We start from the raw sequence: 23520 nt of genomic DNA, 5'->3' as shown, positions 1-23520 counted from the left end.
CTTGATAGATCTGAATTTTATATATATATATATTTTTTAATGATTATCAAGCAGACGTGGGAGAATATATGTGGCTAGCTGGCAGAAGAGTCTTGGAGTTTTTTATGAAACCTTTTGTAGGCTGTAATGGGAAATACTTGATAAAATAAAATAAATTGCAAGATGAAATCAAATAAATGTATCCCGTCTTTTCACTCACACAGCTAACCAAATACAGTATTATTTATCAATACTGAAAATTTAGATTTCATTCAAGACGGGGGTTTGAACCTGGATTTTCTGCTTATCCAACCAGTCGCCTCGACCATTGTGACCACCATAGTACGTCTGCTTGAGCGATACAGATTTTCAGTTGTAGTAAGATATCACAATGCCTGTGTATTCTGATTACGATGCATAGTTCCTTTTGGTCGTGCATGTATTAATGTATTTAATGTAATTCAGTTGTAATGTTCAGAAGCATTAGCAAGTTGACAGCGGTGTCATTGAGAGTTTGAGTCAGTCTTCACAATGTGTTCATATGACCTGACCGATTAAAGGCATTTCTTAATTTTCAGGTGACGAAGCTGGACGATCTTTCTCCAGAGATAACGCTGAATCGGACTAAGGGTACGCTGTACTGCGGGTCGGGCTCCATGGATATCACCCTCAAGTTCAAGGAGCCCTTCTTCGGCATTGCTTACGCTGACTTCGACAGGAATAGCGCATGTCAAGTGGCCGGCAAGGGCGCCACCACGTACCGTCTCGAGCTGCCGCTCAAGGGCTGCGGAACTATACAGGTACGTGTGCTCTCAAACGTCCACCGGCCAGTGTACAGCTTGAAGTATCTTTGTTCTTTGACTCTTTGAAGTAGACATTTGCTCCCTCTTTTCACAGTGAGTGATCAGCAGCCGTGCTATTAGTGCCACTATCAAGATACGCTAATGAGAGAAGTCTTGGGATAGCAATATGCACATATACAGATGGCAGTAGTATCGCGCGCACAAGATATAAAAGGGCAGTACATTGGCGGAACTGTCATTTGTACTCAGGTGAACCATGTGAAAAAGTTTCCCATGTGATTACGGCCGCACGACGGGAATTAACAGACATGGAACGCGGAATAATACACTACTGGCCATTAAAATTGCTACACCAAGAAGAAATGGAGATGATAAACGGGTATTCATTGGACAAATATATTATACTAGAACTGACATGTGATTACATTTTCACGCAATTTGGGTGCATAGATCCTGAGAAATCAGTACCCAAAACAACCACCTCTGGCCGTAATAACGGCCTTGATAAGCCTGGGTATTGAGTCAAACAGAGCTTGGATGGCGTGTACAGGTACAGCTGCCCATGCAGCTTCAACACAATACCACAGTTCATCAACAGTAGTGACTGGCGTATTGTGACGAGCCAGCTGCTCGGCCACCATTGACCAGACGTTTACAATTGGTGAGAGATCTGGAGAATGTGCTGGTCAGGGCAGCAATCGAACATTTTCTGTATCCAGAAAGGCCCGTACAGGACCTGCAACATGCGGTCGTGCATTATCCTGCTGAAATGTAGGGTTTCGCAGGGATCGAATGATGGGTAGAGACACGGGTCGTAACGCAACTGAAATGTAACGTCCACTGTTCAAAGTGCCGTCAATGCGAACAAGAGGTGACCGAGACGTGTAACCAATGGCACCCCATACCATCACGTCGGATGATACGCCAGTATGGCGATGACGAATACACGCTTCCGATGTGCGTTCACCGCGATGTCGCCAAACACGGATGCGACCATCATGATGCTGTAAACAGAACCTGGATTCATCTGAAAAACTGACGTTTTGCCATTCGTGCACCCAGGTTCGTTGTTGAGTACACCATCGCAGGCGCTCCTCTCTGTGATGCAGCGTCAAGGATAACCGCAGCCATGGTCTCAGAGCCGATAGTCCTTGCTGCTGAAAACGTCGTCGAACTGTTCGTGCAGATGGTTGTTGTCTTGCAGACGTCCCCATCTGTTGACTCAGGGATCGAGACGTGGCTGCACGATCCGTTACAGCCATGCGGATAAGATGCCTGTCATCTCGACTGCTAGTGATACGAGGCCGTTGGGATGCATCACGGAGTTCCGTATTACCCTCCTGAACCCACCGATTCCATATTTTACTAACAGTCATTGGATCTCGACCAACGCGAGAAGCAATGTCGCGATACGATAAAGTGCAATCGTGATAGGCTACAATCTGACCCTTGTCAAAGTCGGAAACGTGATGGTACGCATTTCTCCTCGTTACACGAGGCATCACAACAACGTTCCACCAGGCAACGCCGGTCAAAAGCTGTTTGTGTATGAGAAATCGGTTGGAAACTTACCTCATGTCAGCATTTTGTAGGTGTCTCCACCGGAGCCAATCTTGTGTGAATGCTCTGAAAAGCTAATCACTTGCATATCACAGCATCTTCTTCCTGTCGGTTAAATTTCGCGTCTGTAGAACGTCATCTTCGTGGTGTAGCAATTTTAATGGCCAGTAGTGTAGTTGGAGCTATACAGATCGAACATTTCACTTCGTAAATTGTTTGGGAATTAATTTTCTGAGATCCACAGTGTCCAGAGTGTGCCGAGAATATCAAATTTCAGCAGACATTATCTCTCACAACTGACAACACAGTGGCCGACAGCCTTCACTTAACGACCGAGAGCAGCGGCGTTTGCGCAGAGTTGTCAGTACTGACGTAAAGCAACCCTGCGTGAAATAACCACAGAAATCAATGTGGGACAGACGACGAACGTATCTGTTAGAACAGTGCGCCGAAATTTGGCGTTAATGGGCAATGGCAGCAGACGACCGACGCATGTGCGTTTCCTAACAGCGTGACATCCCCTGCAGCGCCTCTCCTGCGCTCGTGACCATATTAGTTGGACCCTAGACGACCGGAAAACCGTGGCCTAGTCAGATGAGTACCGATTTCAGTTGGTAAGCGCTGATGGTAGGGTTAGAGAGTGGCATAGACCCACGAAGCCATGGAACCAAGTTTTCATTGAGACAATGTGCAACCTGGTTGCCGGCCAGAGTGGCCGAGCGGTTCTAGGCGCTACAGTCTGGAACCGCGCGACCGCTACGGTCGCAGGTTCCAATCCTGCCTCGGGCATGGATGTGTGTGATGTCCTTAGGTTAGTTAGGTTTAAGTAGTTCTAAGTTCTAGGGCACTGATGACCTCAGAAGTTGAGTCCCATAGTGCTCAGAGCCATTTGAACCATTTTTTTGCAACCTGGTTGTAGCTCCATTAACGTGTGTGCTGTGTTTGACAGTTGACAGTGGCTCTGAGCACTATGGGACTTAACATCTATGGTCATCAAGCCCCTAGAACTTAGAACTACTTAAACATAACTAACCTAAGGACATCACACAACACCCAGTCATCACGAAGCAGAGAAAATCCCTGACCCCGCCGGGAATCGAACCCGGGAACCCGGGCGGGGGAGGCGAGAACGCTACCGCACGACCACGCGGCTATGTTTACATGAAATTGAATGGGTCCTCTGTTTCAACTGAACCGATAACTGACTGCCAATGGTTATGTTCGGCTACTTGGAGACCATTTGCAACCATTCATGGATTTAATATTCCCAAATAACGATGGAATTTTTATCGATGACAACGCGACAGGGCGCGGCACGGCGTAGGTACTCTGCAAGTTTCGTATGCAGTGCGTGTTGCCTAACATCCAGTCACCCCTGTCCGCGTGATAGGCGGTAAGCTGGACATGACCGAAGTTCCTGACTCGCCTCTAAAACTTCTTCCTACGCTTAAATACAGTCATTCTTACGCTTTTCGTGTTGAAAATCACTGTATCAGTTTCCTGGGGTGGGTAGTATGCTGCACCCTGCTAGTTCGGTGAAAACTCGTCGTCCCAGAGCCAGCGAATACTAAAGGACGCCTAGCGTCGCTTCGAATCATCAGTGAACCTTTTTGCCTCTGACAAAAGTAGTTCCTCGTGACGTGATCTATCACCCCTAGACGTTTGTCACCAAGACTTCGAAACATCCTGTGTATTCTTTTCGTTGCTGTCTGGGCTCCAAAATGGGGATCTGCGAGTGGCTTCAAAACGTAAGCTACACGTTATTACGGCAGGCCAAGTAAGTTTTATTTAATCTTGCACTACACTTCAAAGTGACACAGATGCATGAATCCATTTTACAATATAGTCTCCAAGTTTCTGTAAACAACGGCCGGAGCGTTCTACCAGTCGTTCAATTGCTCGACAATAGACGTGCCCTCATTGGTCAAGGAGCAATTCGAGAACAGCTGTGTGAACGTTCTCGTCATTGGAAAATTTGTAATTGCTGCGAATCAGTTCCTCGACTACCTGGACATCGTCGTTTGTGGTCGGTTTCCATGGCCTTCCTTCTCGATCAGAAGCACCCCATGCCTGTGCGACCTTGTTCAAATTGTTGGCACCATTTTCCGACGGCTGGACGCGACATTACATTTAATCCAGAAAACGCAAGAGCTTCACGGTGAATCTATGTGCAATTTAGACATTTTTCCCACATGAATCGTACTGTCTCGCGTACTTCAACTTTGGAGTATGTTTCCAGTTGCCGCACCATTTCACTCGCGCACTACAGTTAGCTTGTTATCTGTAGTACGGCAGAACTGCGTCTGCAGGAAACCGAGACCATGTACTCCCTTATGACAAAGCGCCACTCTTGTTACTCAATGTTTCTGGTGTCGTACAAAACGTGTAACTTAACTTTTGAAGTCCCCTCATATATCTTGATTCAGAATTCTTTAACAGGCTGCCGACAGACATACAGGAAACTGAAACACGTTCGATAACCAAAAATAATGTAATGCCAAATTAGTCATTCCTTTTATAATAGAACAGGATATCTGGTGTCATTAATGTAAATTCCGGTTAACATTGATGCTCATATTAAACAGATGTTAGATTTTCCAGTATATAGACAGCTGATATCGTTATCCTAAACCAATAAAGTTACATGAATGCTTAGTGTGAAGTAGCAGATAAAAACAATAGCTGAGTGGTGTAAGAGTCGTTGAGTGACTGTAGGAGGATACAAGATGACTTGGACAGTATATGTGATTGGTGTAAAGAATAGCAGCTAACTCTAAATATAGATAAATGTAAATTAATGCAGATGAATTGGAAAAAGAATCCCGTAATGTTTGATAACTCCATTAGTAGTGTAGCGCTTGACACAGTCACGTCGATTAAATATTTGGGCGTAACATTGCAGAGCGACATGACGTGGGACAAGCATGTAATGGCAGTTGTGGGGAAGGCGAATAGTCGTCTTCGGTCCATTGGTAGAATTTTGGGGAGATGTGGTTCATCTGTAAAGGAGACCGCTTATAAAACACTAATACGACCTATTCTTGAGTACTGCTCGAGTGTTTGGGATCCCTGTCAGGTCGGATTGAGGGAGGACATAGAAGCAATTGAGAGGCGGGCTGCTAGATTTGTTACTGGTAGGTTTGACCATCACGCGAGTGTTACGGAAATGCTTCAGGAGCTCGGGTGGGAGTCTCTGGAGGAAAGGAGGCGTTCTTCTCGTGAATCGCTACTGAAGAAATTTAGAAAACCAGCATTTGAGGTTGACTGCAGTACAATTTTACTGCCGCCAACTTATATTTCGCGGAAAGACCACAAAGATAAGAGAGATTAGGGCTCGTACAGAGGCATATAAGCAGTCATTTTTCCCTCGTTCTGTTTGGGAGTGGAACAGGGAGAGAAGATGCTAGTTGTGGTACGAGATACCCTCCGCCACGCACCGTATGGTGGATTGCGGAGTATGTATGTAGATGTAGAGGAAGAGCAGCGACGTTTTTCAAAGTAGATGCTTTTCTCATAATATAAAAAAGTGATCTAAAAGTGATTCCCATCACTGGCAATTTGAGTAGATTAGCACCAGTTCTAACATTTGTTGTTACTATACCTTACAGAAGTAGCCTCCGGTGGCGTGGCTGCTTCGTCCAGATAATGTATAACGTCACTAGCTACACGTCCTTTACGTCTCTTCTTCATCACTGAATTTACAAAATACGATATATGTGTTAATGAATGAACAAATGTACGTCACTTTGTCTGATCATAATGAGTAACCCCAACACCGATTCTCTAAAGAATCGAACTCCCATGTGTAGCACAGCTTCAAACGTCTGATTACACATGGGACATCATCGGACGACAACTCAATCGTCATCCAGAAACAGCATTAACCGGCCTGTACTGACCGACCAAGTGCCACAGCCGTGGAATTCCATCCGACAAACTGACATCCGGCACCTGTACAACACGATGCATGCACGTTTGCATGCTTGCTTTCTACATTCTGGCCGTTGCACCGGTCAGTAATGTATCAGCGTTTCACATTTGCACCGGCTTATCTCGCGCTTACATTAACCAGTGATCTTGCAATGTTAATCTCTTAAATGTGTTTTTTTAATTTTTTTTTCTCTATGGGACTTAACATCTATGGTCATCAGTCCCCTAGAACTTAGAACTACTTAAACCTAGCTAACCTAAGGACAGCACACAACACCCAGCCATCACGAGGCAGAGAAAATCCCTGACGCCGCCGGGAATCGAACCCGGGAACCCGTGCGTGGGAAGCGAGAACGCTACCGCACGACCACGAGATGCGGGCTCTTAAATGTGTTACCTAGACAAATATATTCCCAAAATTTCATTACTCCACATTAATTATTTTTTGTGTTGCAATTTTTTCCGTCGGTTTATGTTGATTTCATTAGTTTCGAATTATTGACTTATAAACTAATGGAAGAGTTTAGAAAATTTCTGAAATTATTTGTAACGTTTGCTGGGAGTCGCTAAGTGCTCACATTAATAAACACGGGCTTAGTATAATCTCGGTAATTCACGCAAAAAAAAGAAAAGGTAGTTTTTCACTCATCTCAATGTTTTTGGCGCTATATCTCCTGAACTATCTGTGTTACAATGATATAACCTTGGAGGTACATTCAGTGGTAGATGTGGATACTGTCGGCAAAATATGTTGTGAACAGAGTTAGCAGTAAAGGACTAATAAATTAAAACATCGTGCCTAGTGATGAAGTGTTAATGTACTGCGAAAATATTCTAAGCCATAAACTTTCATTATTTCGTGTGAAGTATCAGCAGTAAACAGTATGAGAATCGTTCGAAATTATGTCTGAAGTTTGTTAGAAGGCGCTAAGTGCTCTCATTCTCAAATACTAGATGAATATAGTCTGGATAATTGGCGCGCCGTGAGTTATGCTGCCTCAAGCTATATATGCAGTTTCTAACTTTAATACTTGATTTTTGTATTAAACCTTAAACGTAAGTTTTTTTATTTAATGAATAGATTATGAGACAGCATTGAGTTCAGATAATAATTACATGAAATATTGAAAACGAAATTTTTGCTGCCCCTGGAAGCCGTTAGATAGGCAACCCGTTACTGGGATGTGCACTGCGCACCGAGTTAGCAGTTTAGTAATATAGAAGGCTACAGGGGACGTCTCAAATAGCGAAAGACACGCAGTGAAACCAAATATTCGATAAATGGAATTTTTTAAAATGTAGTTACAAATAGACCGTTACACGGTCGCATCAGGTTTATCGAACTTGACGAACGTACTGGACCTTGTACAGAGTCTTTCGACAATCAGTGTTGATAGAATACCGCCATATTCACCGTTTTCTTTATGGGAGGCGAATAAATCACTGGAAACTCCATCAAGAATGGTTACAGTCAACATTACATTCTTTCCACTGGACGCGCAACAGAAATGAAATTCAAATGATCCAGTCACTCATGTCTTGGTTTCGAGCCGTGAAGATAAATCTGTACACCATGAAAGCAGCCCAAATGCTGCAGGAATGGAGAAAAAGAAAGCGTTCCCGTCTGGACCGTCACATCACACTCCCAGGCATCGTGCAGAGCACGGAGTGCCCCCGAGGTCCGGCAGCAAACTGTTGCTGGCGAACTGGCTATGACTACCCGTCGCACTAGCTGGACTTCTTTCGATGTAATACCACCGTGTAGTCTTCCTGCAACGGTATCTTGAAGGCAGTTGGGGGGAAGAGTGATGTAGATTTCTGACAAGAGAAGGTTTTGCCTGAATACTCATTACTGCTCTATCCGCCAAGTTGTTAGAAAGGACTCTGCTGACAGCTGGTAAAATTGTTGTTTATTAAAGCACAACCGGTTTCGCGGCTTAAAGCCGTATCATCATGTTCAGCCTACACGGTAAAAAGCAAAGTACAGCGTCACCACATTTTATAGATATTAAAACTGATAGAGGAATGTCTGAAATATACTCACAAATTCAGAGATCGTAGGCATATCCGTCGCTCCTAGCCAAAATTTACAATTTAGAGAATATCGTCAGTACTAGGAGCGATGTGTGTGCCTATGATCTTTTAACGTTGTGTCGCAATTTCGAATCCTGCCTCGGGCATGGATGTGTGTGATGTCCTTAGGTTAGTTAGGTTTAATTAGTTCTAAGTTCAAGGCGACTGATGACCTCAGCAGTTAAGTGGCATAGTGCTCAGAGCCATTTGAACCATTTTAACGTTGTGAGTACATTTCAGACATTCCTCTATTAATTTTAATATCCATAAAATGTGGTGACACTGTACTTTGCTTTTTACCGTGTAGGTTGCACTTGATGATGCGGATTTAAGCAGCGAAACCGGTTGTGTTTTAATAAACAACAATTTTACGAGCTTTTAGCGCAGTTCTTCCTAACATCGTGCCTTTCAATAGCTGTAATTTCCCGGAATAAAAAATAGTTTGCTCTATCTGGATGTAGTGCGGCAATAAGAGTTCATTCTGAGTACACTAATCACCGCAGCGTACGTCCAAAACACCCTCCAACTTGTTGTACTGCCGTTTCGGTTGCGACGTGGGGATGCACTCTGTAAACTGGTATTACCAAACGTATTCTCTAAGGAGTGTGTCGAAGCTGCGGCAAGTCGGTGGCCAGAATTGTCCCACATTGAGAAAGTGTGAGACACATGTGAACAGAGCCTGGTTGGGCCTCCATTGCAAAGCTTGAACTTCCAAGGCGCCGTGTGGCAGGATCGTGATCTCCGTTTTTTTTCCTTTATTGAATTTCAATGCACCCCGAAGGGGGCGGGCTGGCAGCAGCTTAGTACGCTGCTCTACAGCCAACAGACTTTTTTAAAAACGGAAGAAGAAAAGAAACAAGAAAAACAGGCGATAAAACTGTGACTTAAAGTGTAAAATGGCGGAAAGTTGTGGAAAGTTAAAACAGAAAGCAAAGGGGTTGGCAATGTTAATAAAATACACAGGAATCAGACAAGTAACATAGTAGACACACAATTAAAAAAAAAAAAAAAAAACATGGCGACAGTCTGGTTTCTGTTCGCAAGAGATAAAAGAAAATCACACCCAGCGACAGTATGATGGCCGTTCGCAATACTTCCCAAGACACACAACACGGAAATCTCACTGTAAAACACTCGCTGTAAAACACTGCACGAAGATGTCGGCACAGAGATGACACTCCCTAGCCTAGGGCAGGTGGGGGGGGGGGGGAACTGGAGGAGGGGGAAAACAAGGAGGGAGGAGAGGAAAAAACGAAAAATGGGGGGGGGGACCAAAGGAGGGAGAGGACTCATAAGGGGGGAGAGGGGCAGAGTAGACGCGAGAGGAAATGGGAAAAGGCAGAGGAGGGAAATGCAAAAGGACTCGGGGGAGAGAAAGGGGTAGAGAGAGGGGAGGTGGGGAAAAAAGAGGATGGAAGGGGGGAGAGGGAGCCCAGAAAAAGGACAGAGGAAAGAAGGGGGAGTGAGGATCAGAGTTGATAGGAGGGATAAATGGAGGGAGAGAGGGCATCATCCTGGAGGGGGAGTGGATGGAAGCCACCTTGCGAAAGGAGATGAAGGGTGTAGAGATGGAGGGTAGGAGGGACACAACAGTGAAGACGTGGCAGGGGGTGGGGATGGGAGAGGAGAGGAGCAACCAGGGGGTGAGGGGGATCAAGGCAGCGGGAGGTGTAGAGTATGCAGATATGTTCGAGGAATAGGAGCAGATGGGGGAAAGGAATGAGGTCATAGAGGATCCGCGTGGGGGACAGGAGGCGTATACGGAAGGCGAGGCGGAGTGCATGATGCTCAAGGATCTGGAGGGACTTATAGAATTTGGGGGGGGGGGGGGGGTAGATATCCAGGCAGGACTGGCATAACAGAGGATGGGACGGATTAAGGATTTGTAGGTGTGGAGGATGGTAGAGGGGTGCAACCCCCATGTCCGGCCAGAGAGGAGTTTGAGGAGCCGGAGGCGGTTGTAGGCTTTGGATTGGATGGAGCAGAGATGAGGGATCCAGGTGAGGTGACGGTCAATGGTGAGGCTGAGGTAGGTGAGCGTGATCTCCATTCCAGAGGTTGTTATCCAGCAGTTGAACTAATTTTTCTATGCGCGAGTGCAAGATCGCTTTGTGGTTACAAGAGGACACATCCGGAGTTTGCACAGGCTTGACACACATCCTGTAGCACCTCAACGGAGATATAGGTTGTCTTACACCTACCATCTACAAACTTGTGTGTAAATAAACGTTCACTTTTCCCGAGATATACAATATCAGACCAAAAGTTTTCGGACAGCCCTATTTAATGCAGGACTGACCACTAGATGTCATGAGAGGCGGAACCGCCAGTGTGAAAGGAGGCGGCGAGTACTGCACTCTTAGCAGGAAAGTAAAAGAGCAGAATGGGTCGGTCAGCAGAGCTCAGTGACTTCGAACGTAGATTAGTCATTGGCTGTTACCTGAGTAACGAAACCACCAGGAACATTTAAATCCTTCTAAAGCTGTCCAATTCGAATGGTACCATAGTCGAGTACCACCTTATAAGCCACGCATTTCCGTAGTCAGTGTTAAGCGACACTTTAAGTGGTCTAAAGAGCGATGCGACTTTACAGTGGGTGACTGGAAAAGAGTGACTTGGAGTGATGAATCACGCTATGCCCTGTGGCAATCCGATGCGAGGGTTTGGGATTGGCGAATGCCGGTAGAACGTTACTACGTTACTGGTCATTATGTATAGTACCTACAGTGAAGTACGGATGAGATGGTGTTACGATATGGAGATGTTTTTCGCGATTTCGGTGTCGTCCCCTTATTGCACTTAAGAAAGCGTACAATGTGGAAGGATATGTACACATTGTACGGTATTGTGCACTGCGTACAGCAGAGGAACAGTTCGGAAGCGATGATTGAATCAGTATGACAATACACCCCATCATAAAGCAGCATCTGCTAGGCAATGGTTTGTGTACAGTAACATTCCTTAAATGGACTGCCCCGATCAGACTACCGACGTGAGCCAGTGGAACACTTCTGGGATAAGTTAGAAAGTCGGCTTTGCTCCAGACCCCCAGCTTCCAACATAACTGTCTTCTTTGGTTTCAGCTCTTGAGGAGGTATAGGCTGCCACTCCTGCACAGTAATTCAGACACCTCATTGAAAGTGTCCCCAGCAGAGTTCAACCCGCCCTTAAGGGGGGTAGGACGTCAAACGGGCCGACTTGGAGCAGGAGAGGCACCACAGGACATTTTATTTTCTACTGTCTATACTTTTACAAGTAAATTCATAAAACTTTGTCAGCATGACCAGGAAGGACTCAGGATTTACACTCGTAGCAGCGGAAGTTCAAAAACATAACAAAATAATTTTTTTACATGAGAAATTTCATCATTTTTTCGCTTACTATTGGCTGCATTTGTTGCTATAGGTACACTTTTCTTCATAAGTAAGAGAGACTGTTCGATGAATTTTGCACAGCATATAAACCACACTTACAGGTGTCTGAAACTCTAGAATCTATTTAATTGACAAAAAAATGAATGTGCTGTTACGTTTTAAACTTTATGTTTAGAAAAAAATCAAATTTTGTAGTTAATTATCTCAATTTTTACCACAGTTTTTAATAGATTTGGAAAATTCTACAGTTTCATACACCTGTAAGTATGGTTTGTATGCTGTGCAAAATTCATCAAATAATCTCTTTTACTTGTGAAGAAAAATGTACCTATAGCAACAAATGCAGCCAACAGTAAGTGAAAAAATGATGAAATTTCTCATGTAAAAAAATTATTTTGTTATGTTTTTGAACTTCCGCTGCTACGAGTGTAAATCCTGAGTCCTTCCTGGTCATGCTGACAAAGTTTTATGAATTTACTTGTAAAAGTATAGACAGTAGAAAATAAAATGTCCTGTAGTGCCTCTCCTGCTCCAAGTCGGCCCGTTTGACGTCCTACCCCCCTTAAGGCGAAGGATGGTGGCAACACCCTTTGGTGGTCATTTTTTCCTTTACATGTTTGTATTTCGAGTGAAGTTTCTTACGCAGCTGAATAACTATAGCGATGATATGTGTTGAACAGGAACCGCAGCGAGTGTTCACGAACAACATCGTGGTGCGCTTCCACCCGGGGCTGGAGATGGATGGCGACGAGATCATCACAATCGTGTGCCGCTACCCGCCGCCCGTGGCACCGCCGCCTGCCGCTTTGCCGGCTCCCATGTAAGTCTCTGCATCATACTTGCGCTCTAGTTTTTCCTTCAATTCTATCAAAATTTTTCATTTAGTGACAATTTAAAGTCATTCATCGAGGGGAAGAGTTTTACATCCCCAGCGTTTATGGTGGCATACCATTTCGGTTTCCTGTCGTTGCCTTTTTTGTACCGTGCAGTATTGGCTCTCTGTTCTACTCAATACGACATAGCCCTCTTCGCAATATATCTACACACTACTCGAAACATTTCGATTACACTCAGTGTATTAATCGTATTAATGAGGGTTAGATCCACCGTTGGCTTTTATGGCAGTTCAAGGTACTGAAGTCTATTTGAATGAACAGTAGCCTTTTTTCGTGAGAAACAGCATCCAAGCCAGTTCTTTAAATATGCTGAATGAAGTCAGCATTCTAATCGAAACCAAAAGCGTTCCATTTAATTCTAAGTCAATCCTCCTGACGGCGATTTCTTTTACAGAACTACTTAGTACTGTGCAATATTCTAATAGATCATACCACGGGGCAGTCCACTGACAGTATGCAGCAGCTCAAATTGTCCTGAGCGCATCGCATAAAAAGTATAAACTCACTGCATAGTGATTCGGGGTATACTTCACCATTGATACAAGTCATAACAGCAAACATTGTGTGAGTACTCACTCTTGTTGGCCGCATTTAAGTCGCGAGGAGTTGCTTTTTTGTACTGTAGAATCTTATTACTATTCCGTCCATAGTTGCTTACTAACACCGTGGAATCCCTAAAAGATTGCTCACCCGTACATCGCGTACCCGTAGTTTGTCAGACCAGCTACTGCTTCTTATCTACTTCCTTTCTTCCGTTTTCTAAATTTCGACTCCAAAACAGCCCCATCAACTGCTTAATCACATGACTTAAGAAGATGTCAAATTTCGCCGACTTACTTCTTTCGATACTTTTAATTGAACAACTACCGAACTGTGTGATCCTCCCTATATTACTCTCAAAAACGAGAACTAATCGGCTATCTACTTCCTATGTAAGAGTCTCTAACGACTTACAGTTGCCGTCATTTGACGGCCCTCGCTTAAGAAGCGTCCCTGCCTCAACTTGCTAATGCCGATCTTCTTCTCCACCACACATTTAAATAATTATAAACATTGTAATCTGTATCTCGTGATCATCCGCTATAGCACCTGTCTGACGTTGTCAGAGCTACATTACTCTTCAGTGTCCTTTTAAATATGTATTAGAAATAGTAAGATTCATCTTAAGATCTTGTTGGAAGGTGAACCACCACGAAATTCAGAGGTTGATCTTCCGAAGTTCTGAAGGCAATTCCCACAAGTTCTGCATTGACATTACCCTACCTTTCCACCTACATTGTCGAAATTAAACATAAATTTTTGTAATTAACGCCATTTTTCGATTTCTTTATATTTGTAGCGTAGAGATTTCAGTGTACTGCTTTTACTCTGTTTTTGGACCAAATGCTTTACCATTTTACCTCATTGTGGAAGGTATTTTAGTATTTACCTTTTACGATCGCACAGCTTGTCACCGACGACGCCGGCGGCGGTGGAGCCGCCGCTTAGCGGCTTCCAGATCTTGCTCATCATCTGCGCCATCCTCTTCCTGTCGCTGCTGCTGCTCGGCCTGGGCTGCTCCTACGTCTGCCTGAAGCGGCGCAACCTGGCCGTGGTGCGCAGGCACCCGCTCAGCGCGTCGGGCACCGGCTCCGAGATCACCAAGCTGTCCGGCTCCAGCCTGGGCAACATCTCCATGTTCGAGGGGCTGAAGATCCCGCGCGCGCACGCCACGGCAGGCAGCACCTCCGGGTCCGACGCGGCGCTCATCCTGGAGCACTCGGACACGCTGCCCAGCGACTACCCGTCCGAGTCGCCCAGCTCGGCGCACTCGGAGGCGGAGGACGTGGACACGCGCTCGCTGCGCCGCCCCAGCACCGTCAGCTCCGCCGGCTCCGGCTACGAGAACAAGGCGTTCGTGCAGCACGCCGAGGGCGGCTCCAGCTTCTACTCGGAGGCGCAGGTGAACGTGGTGCCGCCCCCGCCTCTCCCAGAGCCCAAATTCGACGTGTCGGTGCGAGTGAAGCGGGCCGCCCCGTCTCCGCCCGCGCCCACGCCGCCTCCTTCCGACGTCGAGAGCACCATGAGCATCCAGGCCCGCAACCTCACCACTATCCTAGAACAGCGCGAGGGCTCCTTCACCGACATCCCTCCTCCTGTCTCCAGCGCGACTACCTTCTCCTACGTTCCCGAGCTCCACCCTCCGCCACCACCTGCCAAGTACGCCCAAACCCCACCGGTCTATTCCCGAATCCTCCGTCGCCAACAAGATATGCACCAGACTCGCGAAATGACCAACGAGACCCTATCCCAGAGGTCGATTCCCGATAATGACAACTGGTCTCAGGGAGAAGATTTTGTCGATTCCCCGCAGCGCCGCATGTCCGTCTCCTCTGGTAGGTCGCTGGCGAGCCTCAACACCCTCAATACTGAGATGACTGACACGAGATCGATGTCCGAAATTGTCGATAATTCTCACAAACGCTTCACCAGCGAGACCAACGTCGCTCCTCCTCCCCCACCACCTCCTCCGATCGTCCCGTCGAGACACTATACGAGCGAGTTGGACATCACGCCTGCTACCACACTGGAACTGATAGAACCTCCAGTGATAGCAGAGCCGCGGCCACAGATCACTTCACACGTCGTCGACGACGTCTTCTTGCGTACTATCACCGAGAAGCGTACTATCGAAGACGTGGAGCGCCATCGTCGTCAAGTGACAGAATACCACACCAAACCGCAACCACCGGTGAATCCCAAATGGGACGTCGTCATCCGCAACTACCCGGCACCCGGTACGCACACGGGCACTCCCGGAGACGAGTCCGCTCCGGAATGGGAAAGTTTCTCGGAGGCTTCGTCCGTATCCGGTGCTCCACTCACGCCTGTAGCCGAACGGCATCAGGCACAGATGCATATCGAACGCCAGTACACGACCACGTTGGAGGTGCCTCCGAAGGATCCGACAGTGCCCAACTGGGACGTGCTCATTCGCGTGCTCAACCCGCCTCCCGTGACCGAAACTACACAGCCACTCGTCTCGGAAGGCCCAGTCGAAACGAGCGAAGCTGTACTCACTATCGAAGACAGAGAGAAGTGGAGGCAGATAATTACTACGGAGTCGACACTACGTACACTTCTCACAGAAGCCACTGTCCGTGAGGATTACGAGCGTATCAGAAAAGACCAACGGTACGAGAAGCTATTCGAGCCGAAGAAGTGGGACGTGATTATAAGAGTCCTGACTCCACCAGAGAAGCCCTCTTACGACCAACGCACCTCCAGCTCCTCGAACCAGCGCTACAAGCGCAAAACTGACTGGGATACGCGTAGCCGGCGTAGCTCGCTCCCGACGCTGTACGAATACGACTCTGACGGTGGGTCTTCGGTGCGAACGCTCGTCGCCGACACGACTGGGCACCCGGCAGGGCCGGCGCGCTTCAGGAGGCCTTCCAGGTCCAGCGTCAGATCTGACATGGACGTCCGCTCCATGACCGAAGTGATGGTGGACTTCGCGAGGCCGGACATAGCAGATACGCTGAGCGACGCCAGCTCCTATTACAGGCCCGGGTCGCGGCACTCGGGCACTGCAGGAGTGTCCGACGACGAAGATTACGGGCCGCACGGCAGTCTGGTTCGCTCTACAAGCCAGCCGTCCCTCGCCCGGTCCGCGTCCGAGTTCACCGAACAGTGGGTGGCGCCCGTGGGCCGAAGGGGCTGGTCTGGTGACGTCAGCAGTCCCGAGCACTCGCCGCGCTCCTCGCGCAGCGCCACCCTGCGCGAACCCATCACTGCCAGGGAGATGCTCTTCTCGCGAACCACCGTCAGAGAAACTTACACGAAAGAGTGGTACGGAGATGCTGACAGCGAAGCGAGCTTCAAATGAAACATGACACTAATCTAGCCGAGTAACGACACACGTCGATAAAAGAAGGCTTCACAGTACGCAGTAAGATTTGAGACAAAACTAATCAATAATTCACCATTTTGAAACAACCGTCTGAAGTGCTACATGCTATAATCATTGGTTACCGCGTTGATAGCTGGAAATATTTATCTATACCCGCCTGCATCTCGTGACTGCGAGTACACAGTGAACTACTGTGTTGTCATCAACACACGCAACAAACATTGTAGGCGGCATCGAAACTTCGTGTGGACGTAGCAAAGTGGTCTGCGGCATTCACAAGAAACAGCACAACACAACTTCCTTTTATCCAATCTTACAGTGCGCTGGGTGCTACTATGAACCACTACAACGAAAAGCCGATAGATATTCTTAGACATTCCGTAGTTTACATGGAATTGTTGTGCAACATTCCATTTCATTCCATTCCAAAAATATACTTCTCTCATATTCGCATTTCAGTGTAGTTTAGTCAACTTTACGTTTGTGGTGAATGTACTAAAAATGTTTGAGCAGTTTAACCTTCGCTAGTTAAAAATAGCTTGCAAATGCAATTAATTTTCCTAAATATTATAATATAGGATTCGCCTCTCACATCGGCCGCATACTATAAATTAGAATTAGCAGATGGAACCTGCAGTAATGAAAGGTTGAAATCTCGTGTAAAGCGATCTCGCGCGATGATGACAGACAAAAGAATGTGCCAAATGGATGAAAGGATTCTGAATAATTCGAGGAAACCTTGCTTGGAAGTTCCTATTTCAGTGGATCTGATTGTCCTACCAAAAAAACATTGCAAACCGTATTATAACTGACATTTTTGTTGTAAGAAACGTTTTTCAAACAGCGCTGTTCTTTCACTTGCCAAAACGTGAGCCTTAGTGAGTTACTTGTTCTTTTGTTAAAGACGTTTTGCTGCAGTTCCAACAATAGAATAACTGCAGCATGTAAGTGAAACACTGCTCTTTCGTTGCGAATGTCAAATATGACATCATATACAGCATTTAAAATAAAATGACTTTAAATGACATTTTAACCTACTAGAACTCTGAGAGTGGCTTCAGTTTATTTCAGAACAATCTGTCAATTTAACTCATTTTCATATAAAAGTAAGGAATTATTATTTTTTTAACTGGGAAGAAACAGCGCTAATGAAGAGCTGGTACGTTTTTGCAATGAAACTAGAATACTATGAAAATCCCTGTTGATTATGTTTGTGTTCGAGGACCTGAATGACTTTCATAAAGTACTGACGATCCACAGAAATGTTGGAATGGTTCATGATGATATAATGTAATATTTAAACTCCTACGCTAGCTTTTCATTTTCCACTCATTTTAAATCAGAAGTTAACATTATGTACAACAAAATGAGTGGAACTGGAGAATTAGCTGCTTTTCTTATTACATTTTTGAGATAGCTTGAAGATACGATATTTATAGAACTTCAAGTGCGTTAACAATTAAGAATATCACTACTTTTTTAACTTAAAGTAAACTAAGCTATTTTTCCTAAATGGTGAAGGAATATGGGCTGCAGGTGTGACAAGGACTTTTTATCTTAGATTTATTAATTATGAAGTAACGCACCTCTATTAACGTCATAAATTGTTAAAATCAGACGATCTTAAACAAAATTGTTTCTTAATATTTGGATTCTAAATTAAATTCCTAATAATGTGAAACACTTTGTACTTTTTTATCGATTTCTAAAATAAAGACTGGGGAATGTGTACAAAATACATTTCAAATTTGTCTACTATTTTGCGCTAAAATACTTGTATTACTACTGTAATATTTAAATTATGTGCAACAACTAGCCTAAACAAATTACTTTATATGTTCACTCAAATAAAATTTTTGTATTCTAACACAGAAACCTTCTCTTTCTGAGGCCGATACATGTGTCAGTGTATTTGATCTCAGGAAAAGCTACCTTATTTGTGCTTCATCTTGTCTGCAACAGACATACAGCACAAGACTTACGTGGCAGAGTGATGACTACACATTTCACTCAATCCGTTCAGTTCATAGAATGTAAAATTTTAGAAAGCATTCTTGATTGGAGCTCAGCGATCTGTATGAAATGCTAAAAGTCAATTAAAAACAGTCTCCATCGCGTTTACAGATTTTCTTATTTGTTAGCAACCGGTTTCGGCCCCTTCCTCAGACGATCCTCAGGCTTATAACCGTCTTTATAGCCGCTGATGGCGGCAGGCGGAGCGACACAACCGTACTTCTATGGATCTCGCTCCGCCTGCCGCCACCAGCAGCCGTACTGGCGGTGACAAGCCTGAGCGTGGTCTGAGGAAAGGGCCGAAACCTGTTGCTAATAAATAATAAACTCTTAAAACTCGGTCGAGATTGTTTTTATTGATTTTTATCATAGACTGTAGGTTAAGTTTTGTCGTAATCGGTATATTCTATTGTTTAACAACTATCTAGTTCTCTGAAACAGCTCTTCTGTGAAACTTCCTGGCAGATTAAAACTGTGTGCCGGACCGAGACTCGAACTCAGGACCTTTGCCTTTCGCGGGCGTGTGCTCTGCCAACTGAGCTATCCAAGCACGACTCACACCCCGTCCTCACAGCTTTACTTCTGCCAGTACCTCGTCTCCTACCTTCCAAACTTTACAGAAGCTCTCCCGAGTTCGAGTCTCGGTCCCGCACACAGTTTTAATCTGCCAGGAAGTTTCATATCAGCGCACACTCCGCTGCAGAGTGAAAATCTTATTCTGGCAGCTCTTCTGTGTTAATACTCTGACAGGTACTCAGGTAGGAAAAGAGCCTTTCTCTTATTATCCTGAGAGCTTGTTACAAGTCTTGGTTTATGATTAGAAAATGCCAAAAAGTAGGGTAGGAAAGGCCTAAATATGAAACAATGGAAGGATTTATAAAATTTTATTTATTGAACGAACTGCCTTCTTGGTTGAGTGGTTCGCGCTATTGGAGCGGAGGACACAGGCTTGTTCCGGCCTAATGAGGAACTACTTCACACAAAAAGTAGCATCGAAGATTGAAAGGCTCTGTTAGACAAGGAGTCTCACGACACTTTCTTTTTATTTGTTAAATAAAATTTGATGCGTTTATCTTAATAAAATGTAACCCATCCTCGAATCGCTTTGGACTGTAGTGCTCAATGTTCTGGATGTAAGAAGTGTAAGTATCTAACTACCCCCACCGTAACAGCTCGCGCCGACTGGTCAGGTTCCACGGAAAACATCCCCGACGTTTAACACATTCTTGCAGGTGGTACCAAAGATTTTCCATGCACTTCAAAACAGAAGACTTCACAGGCCAGTGAAGATGAGTGATTGCGGCAGTATGTTCCTTACGTACACTATGTGATCAATAGTATCCGGACACCCCCAAAAACATACGTTATTCATATTAGGTGTATTGTGCTGTCACCTACTGCCAGGTACTCCATATCAGCAACCTCAGTAGTCATTAGACACCGTGAGAGAGCACAATGGGGTCTCCGCGGAACTCGCGGACTTCAAATGTGGTCAAGTGATTGGGTGTCACTTGTGTCATTCGTCTGTACGTGAGATCTACACACTCCTAAACACCCCTAGGCCCACTGTTTCCTATGTGATAGTGAAGTGGGAAAGTGAAGGGACACGTACAGCACAAAAGCGTACGGGCCGACCTCGTCTGTTGACTGACAGAGACCGCCGACATTTGAAGAGGGTCTTAATGTGTAATATGCAGACATCTATCCAGACCATCACACAGGAATTCCAGACTGCATCAGAATCCACTGCAAGTACTATGACAATTAGGTTGGAGGTGAGAGAACTTGGATTTCATGGTCGACCGGCTGCTCATAAGCCATACATCACGCCAGTAAATGCCAAACGACGCCTCGCTAGGTGTAAGGAGCGTAAACATTGGACGATTGAACAATGGAAAACGTTGTGTTGAGTGACGGATCAGGGTGCACAATTGGCGATCCGATGGTACGGTGTGGGTATGCCCGGTGAACGTCATCTGCTAGCGTGTGTAGTGCCAACAGTAAAATTCGGAGGCGGAGGTGTTATGGTGTGGTTGTGTTTTTCATGGAGGGGGCTTGCACCCCTTGTTGTTTTGCGTGGCACTATTACAGCACAAGGCCTACTTTGATGTTTTAAGCACCTTCTTGCTTCTCACTGTTGAAGAGCAATTCGGGGATGGCGATTGCATCTTCCAACACGATCGAACACCTGTTCATAATGCAAGCCTCTGGCGGAGTGGTTACACGACAATAAAATCCCTGTAATGGACTGGCCTGCACAAAGTTCTGACATGAATCCTATAGAACACCTTTGGGATGTTTTGGAACGCCGACTTCGTGCCAAGCCTCACCGAGCGACATCGATACCTCTCCTCAGTGCAGCACTCCGTGAAGAATGGGCTGCCATTCCCCAAGAAACCGAGCGAGGTGGCGCAGTGGTTAGACACTGGACTCGCATTCGGGAGGACGACGGCTCAATCCCGCGTCCGGCCATCCTGATTTAGGTTTTCCGTGATTTCTCTAAATCACTCCAGGCAAATGCCGGGATGGTTCCTCTGAAAGGGCACGGCCGACTTCCTTCCCCATCCTTCCCTAATCCGATGAGACCGATGCCCACGCTGTCTGGTCTCCTTCCCCAAACCAACCAACCAACCAATTCCCCAAGAAACCTTCCAGCACCTGATTGAACGTATGCCTGTTAGAGTGGAAGCTGTCATCAAAGCTAAGGGTAGGCCAACAACATACTGAATTCCAGCATTACCGATGGAGGGCGCCACGAACTTGTAAGTCATTTTCAGCCAGGTGTCCGGATACTTTTGATCACATAGTGTATGCAGTGACAATTTCAGTTCTGTGGACAGAAACATTTTAACTTTCGTAAACAGAACTGGTAATGTAACAGTCTTCGTCAAGACAATGGATAAATGGCAAAACCTGGTTGTTCAGCACATCAGTTTAGCCATTCTGATTCAAGATACATATCACATTAAGCGGAAGACACTGTTTCCACGTAGATAAAACATTCGTGAAATATAATACATCATCCTCTAGCTTGCACCATCCGTTACACGGAGTACTTCTTGGTAGGCTTCCTGGGACCCACAGTGAACATACCGCTTCTCATACAAGTAAAGATATGATTCGTCTGGCGATCTAATAAAATGGTTCAAATGGCTCTGAGCACTATGGGACTTAACTTCTGAGGTCATCAGTCCCCTAGAACATAGAACTACTTAAACCTAACTAACCTAAGGACATCACACACATCCATGCCCGGGGCAGGATTCCAACCTGCGACCGCACTGAAGCGCCTAGAACCGCTCGGCCACTCCGGCCGGCTGGCGATGTAATACATTTCCAGTCGTCCATGTTAACAAGTTGTTAATGATCACTAAACAATATTCACTAACTTTTACAAGGAGCTCCTACCGAAAATCTTCAGCGTAGCTATAGGTGCTGTGCTAATATTAAACTTCCCGTATTTGGTCCTCGTATGAGGGAGTTGTTACTGTCTGCTGATCGACGTCCTAGTGAAGTCTTTCTCCAGCGTTACAATATTTTCCTTCATCGACAACGAAACATAGCAACATTCTGTGTGAGAATTATAACTGCCATTCAACTGCAAGGCATATTGGACTGTTCATATTTGTTATGAAAGCCTTTCACCACAAATTTCTGCAGCTGTCTGCGTGTTTCTCACAATCCGTGTAATCTTAGTTAGAAATAAAAAGCAATCTCGCCAAGAGCTGATGAAAGGTGTGCACAAGTGTGATACTGTGTTGTGAATGCTTGTGAAAAAGAGACAAGCTGGCAGACCGAGCTAGAGGGATGTCTTAAAACCATTGCCAATCTAATCAGCAGTCTGTGTATCCAGTCCAACAGTTCAGCGGAAAAATCAGTTATCTTGTGACAGTCCACCAATTTCAGAGGTAATATAGTGAAATACTGAGGTATTGTCCCTCTCCTTTACTCGGTGCAGTGTGTGTATGTTTATCGTGAGCCTTTGATGAGAAGTCGTGCTTTGTAGTGTTTGCGTTATTATTAATGAGTATGAAACTAAGGGAAGAAAGGAGGTGGAACAACGACAGCCTATTCCTCTCCACAACACAAAGCGGAAAGACAACCTTAAAATCCCTAGTCGCTAGATGGATTCTCATCGTCAGTGCCACATGCTCTTACTCCATGAAACACTGGGGAGAGCTTTGAATTTAATCTTCCCTATTATGGCAACGTAAACTTTTCTGCAGCCAGGATTCGCGCCATTTACCTCTAGGTCGTGAGTCATCACATGACCCAGAAAACACTGGAATGCTGAATGATAACAGAAACAACGTGGTTTCTTAAAGTGGCATACGCCTGCTTTTTTGTTCAGAGAAATTGGTATGAAAAACTCCTGTCGGTCGGTATGAACTCAAAGTGAATGTCGTGCGCCTACATTCACAGACATAGCCACTGAAAAGTTGTGGGACCGGATCCTTCACACATCGTGACACTCACTATGTGATTATTAGTCTGATGATACTATACTGTACACGCTCTGTCTGACGTCATACTGAACATCGCAAGACATATCAGTGTCGTCATAATGTATCAACATAGAGTATGAACATGTCTCCGGTCAGAATGAGTCAAAGGATAGAACAGAATTCGGACGGAACATGACTGTAGCAGCCCACAGTTTCGTACATTGCATCAGAAATTTCGCAGGAGTTACATGTGCTCAGGCCGAGTCTTTGCAATGTTATTTTGACGTGACAGCATCCGAAGACAATCATTGCTATGACAGGCGTCAGAAGAAACCTGCAGGTCTGTTAATTCCAAAACATGCATAACGGAATCAGATGGCTTAGAATGAAGCCACTACACTCGCATTCGGATGGTGAGGATTCAGATTCCCGTTCGTAATTTCATAATCACTCAAGGTGAATGTGGAATGTCTCTTTTGAAGAGGACATAGCCAATTTCCTTTGCCAGCCTCTTCCTGTACTTGCGTGTTTTCCGTCTCTAATGACGTTGTAATC

At 45.4% G+C, this 23520-nt stretch overlaps 1 protein-coding gene across 2 annotated transcripts in view; it reads left to right on the top strand.

The window, feature by feature from the left end:
* LOC124556736 (flocculation protein FLO11) overlaps positions 1-18245 on the top strand; it is a 194034-nt gene extending 175789 nt beyond the window's left edge. For both annotated transcript variants that reach the window (XM_047130734.1, XM_047130735.1), the window contains 3 exons: positions 558-779; positions 12400-12539; positions 14062-18245. In XM_047130734.1, coding sequence (XP_046986690.1) covers positions 558-779; positions 12400-12539; positions 14062-16483 — 2784 coding nt within the window. In that variant the 3' untranslated portion in view covers positions 16484-18245. The remainder of the gene's footprint in view (positions 1-557; positions 780-12399; positions 12540-14061) is intronic.
* The last annotated feature ends 5275 nt before the right edge of the window (positions 18246-23520 follow it).

Source organism: Schistocerca americana, chromosome X (genome assembly GCF_021461395.2).
Source record: "Schistocerca americana isolate TAMUIC-IGC-003095 chromosome X, iqSchAmer2.1, whole genome shotgun sequence".
Classification (NCBI taxonomy): Eukaryota; Metazoa; Arthropoda; class Insecta; order Orthoptera; family Acrididae; genus Schistocerca; species Schistocerca americana.
This window is presented reverse-complemented; position numbering and strand designations above follow the sequence as displayed.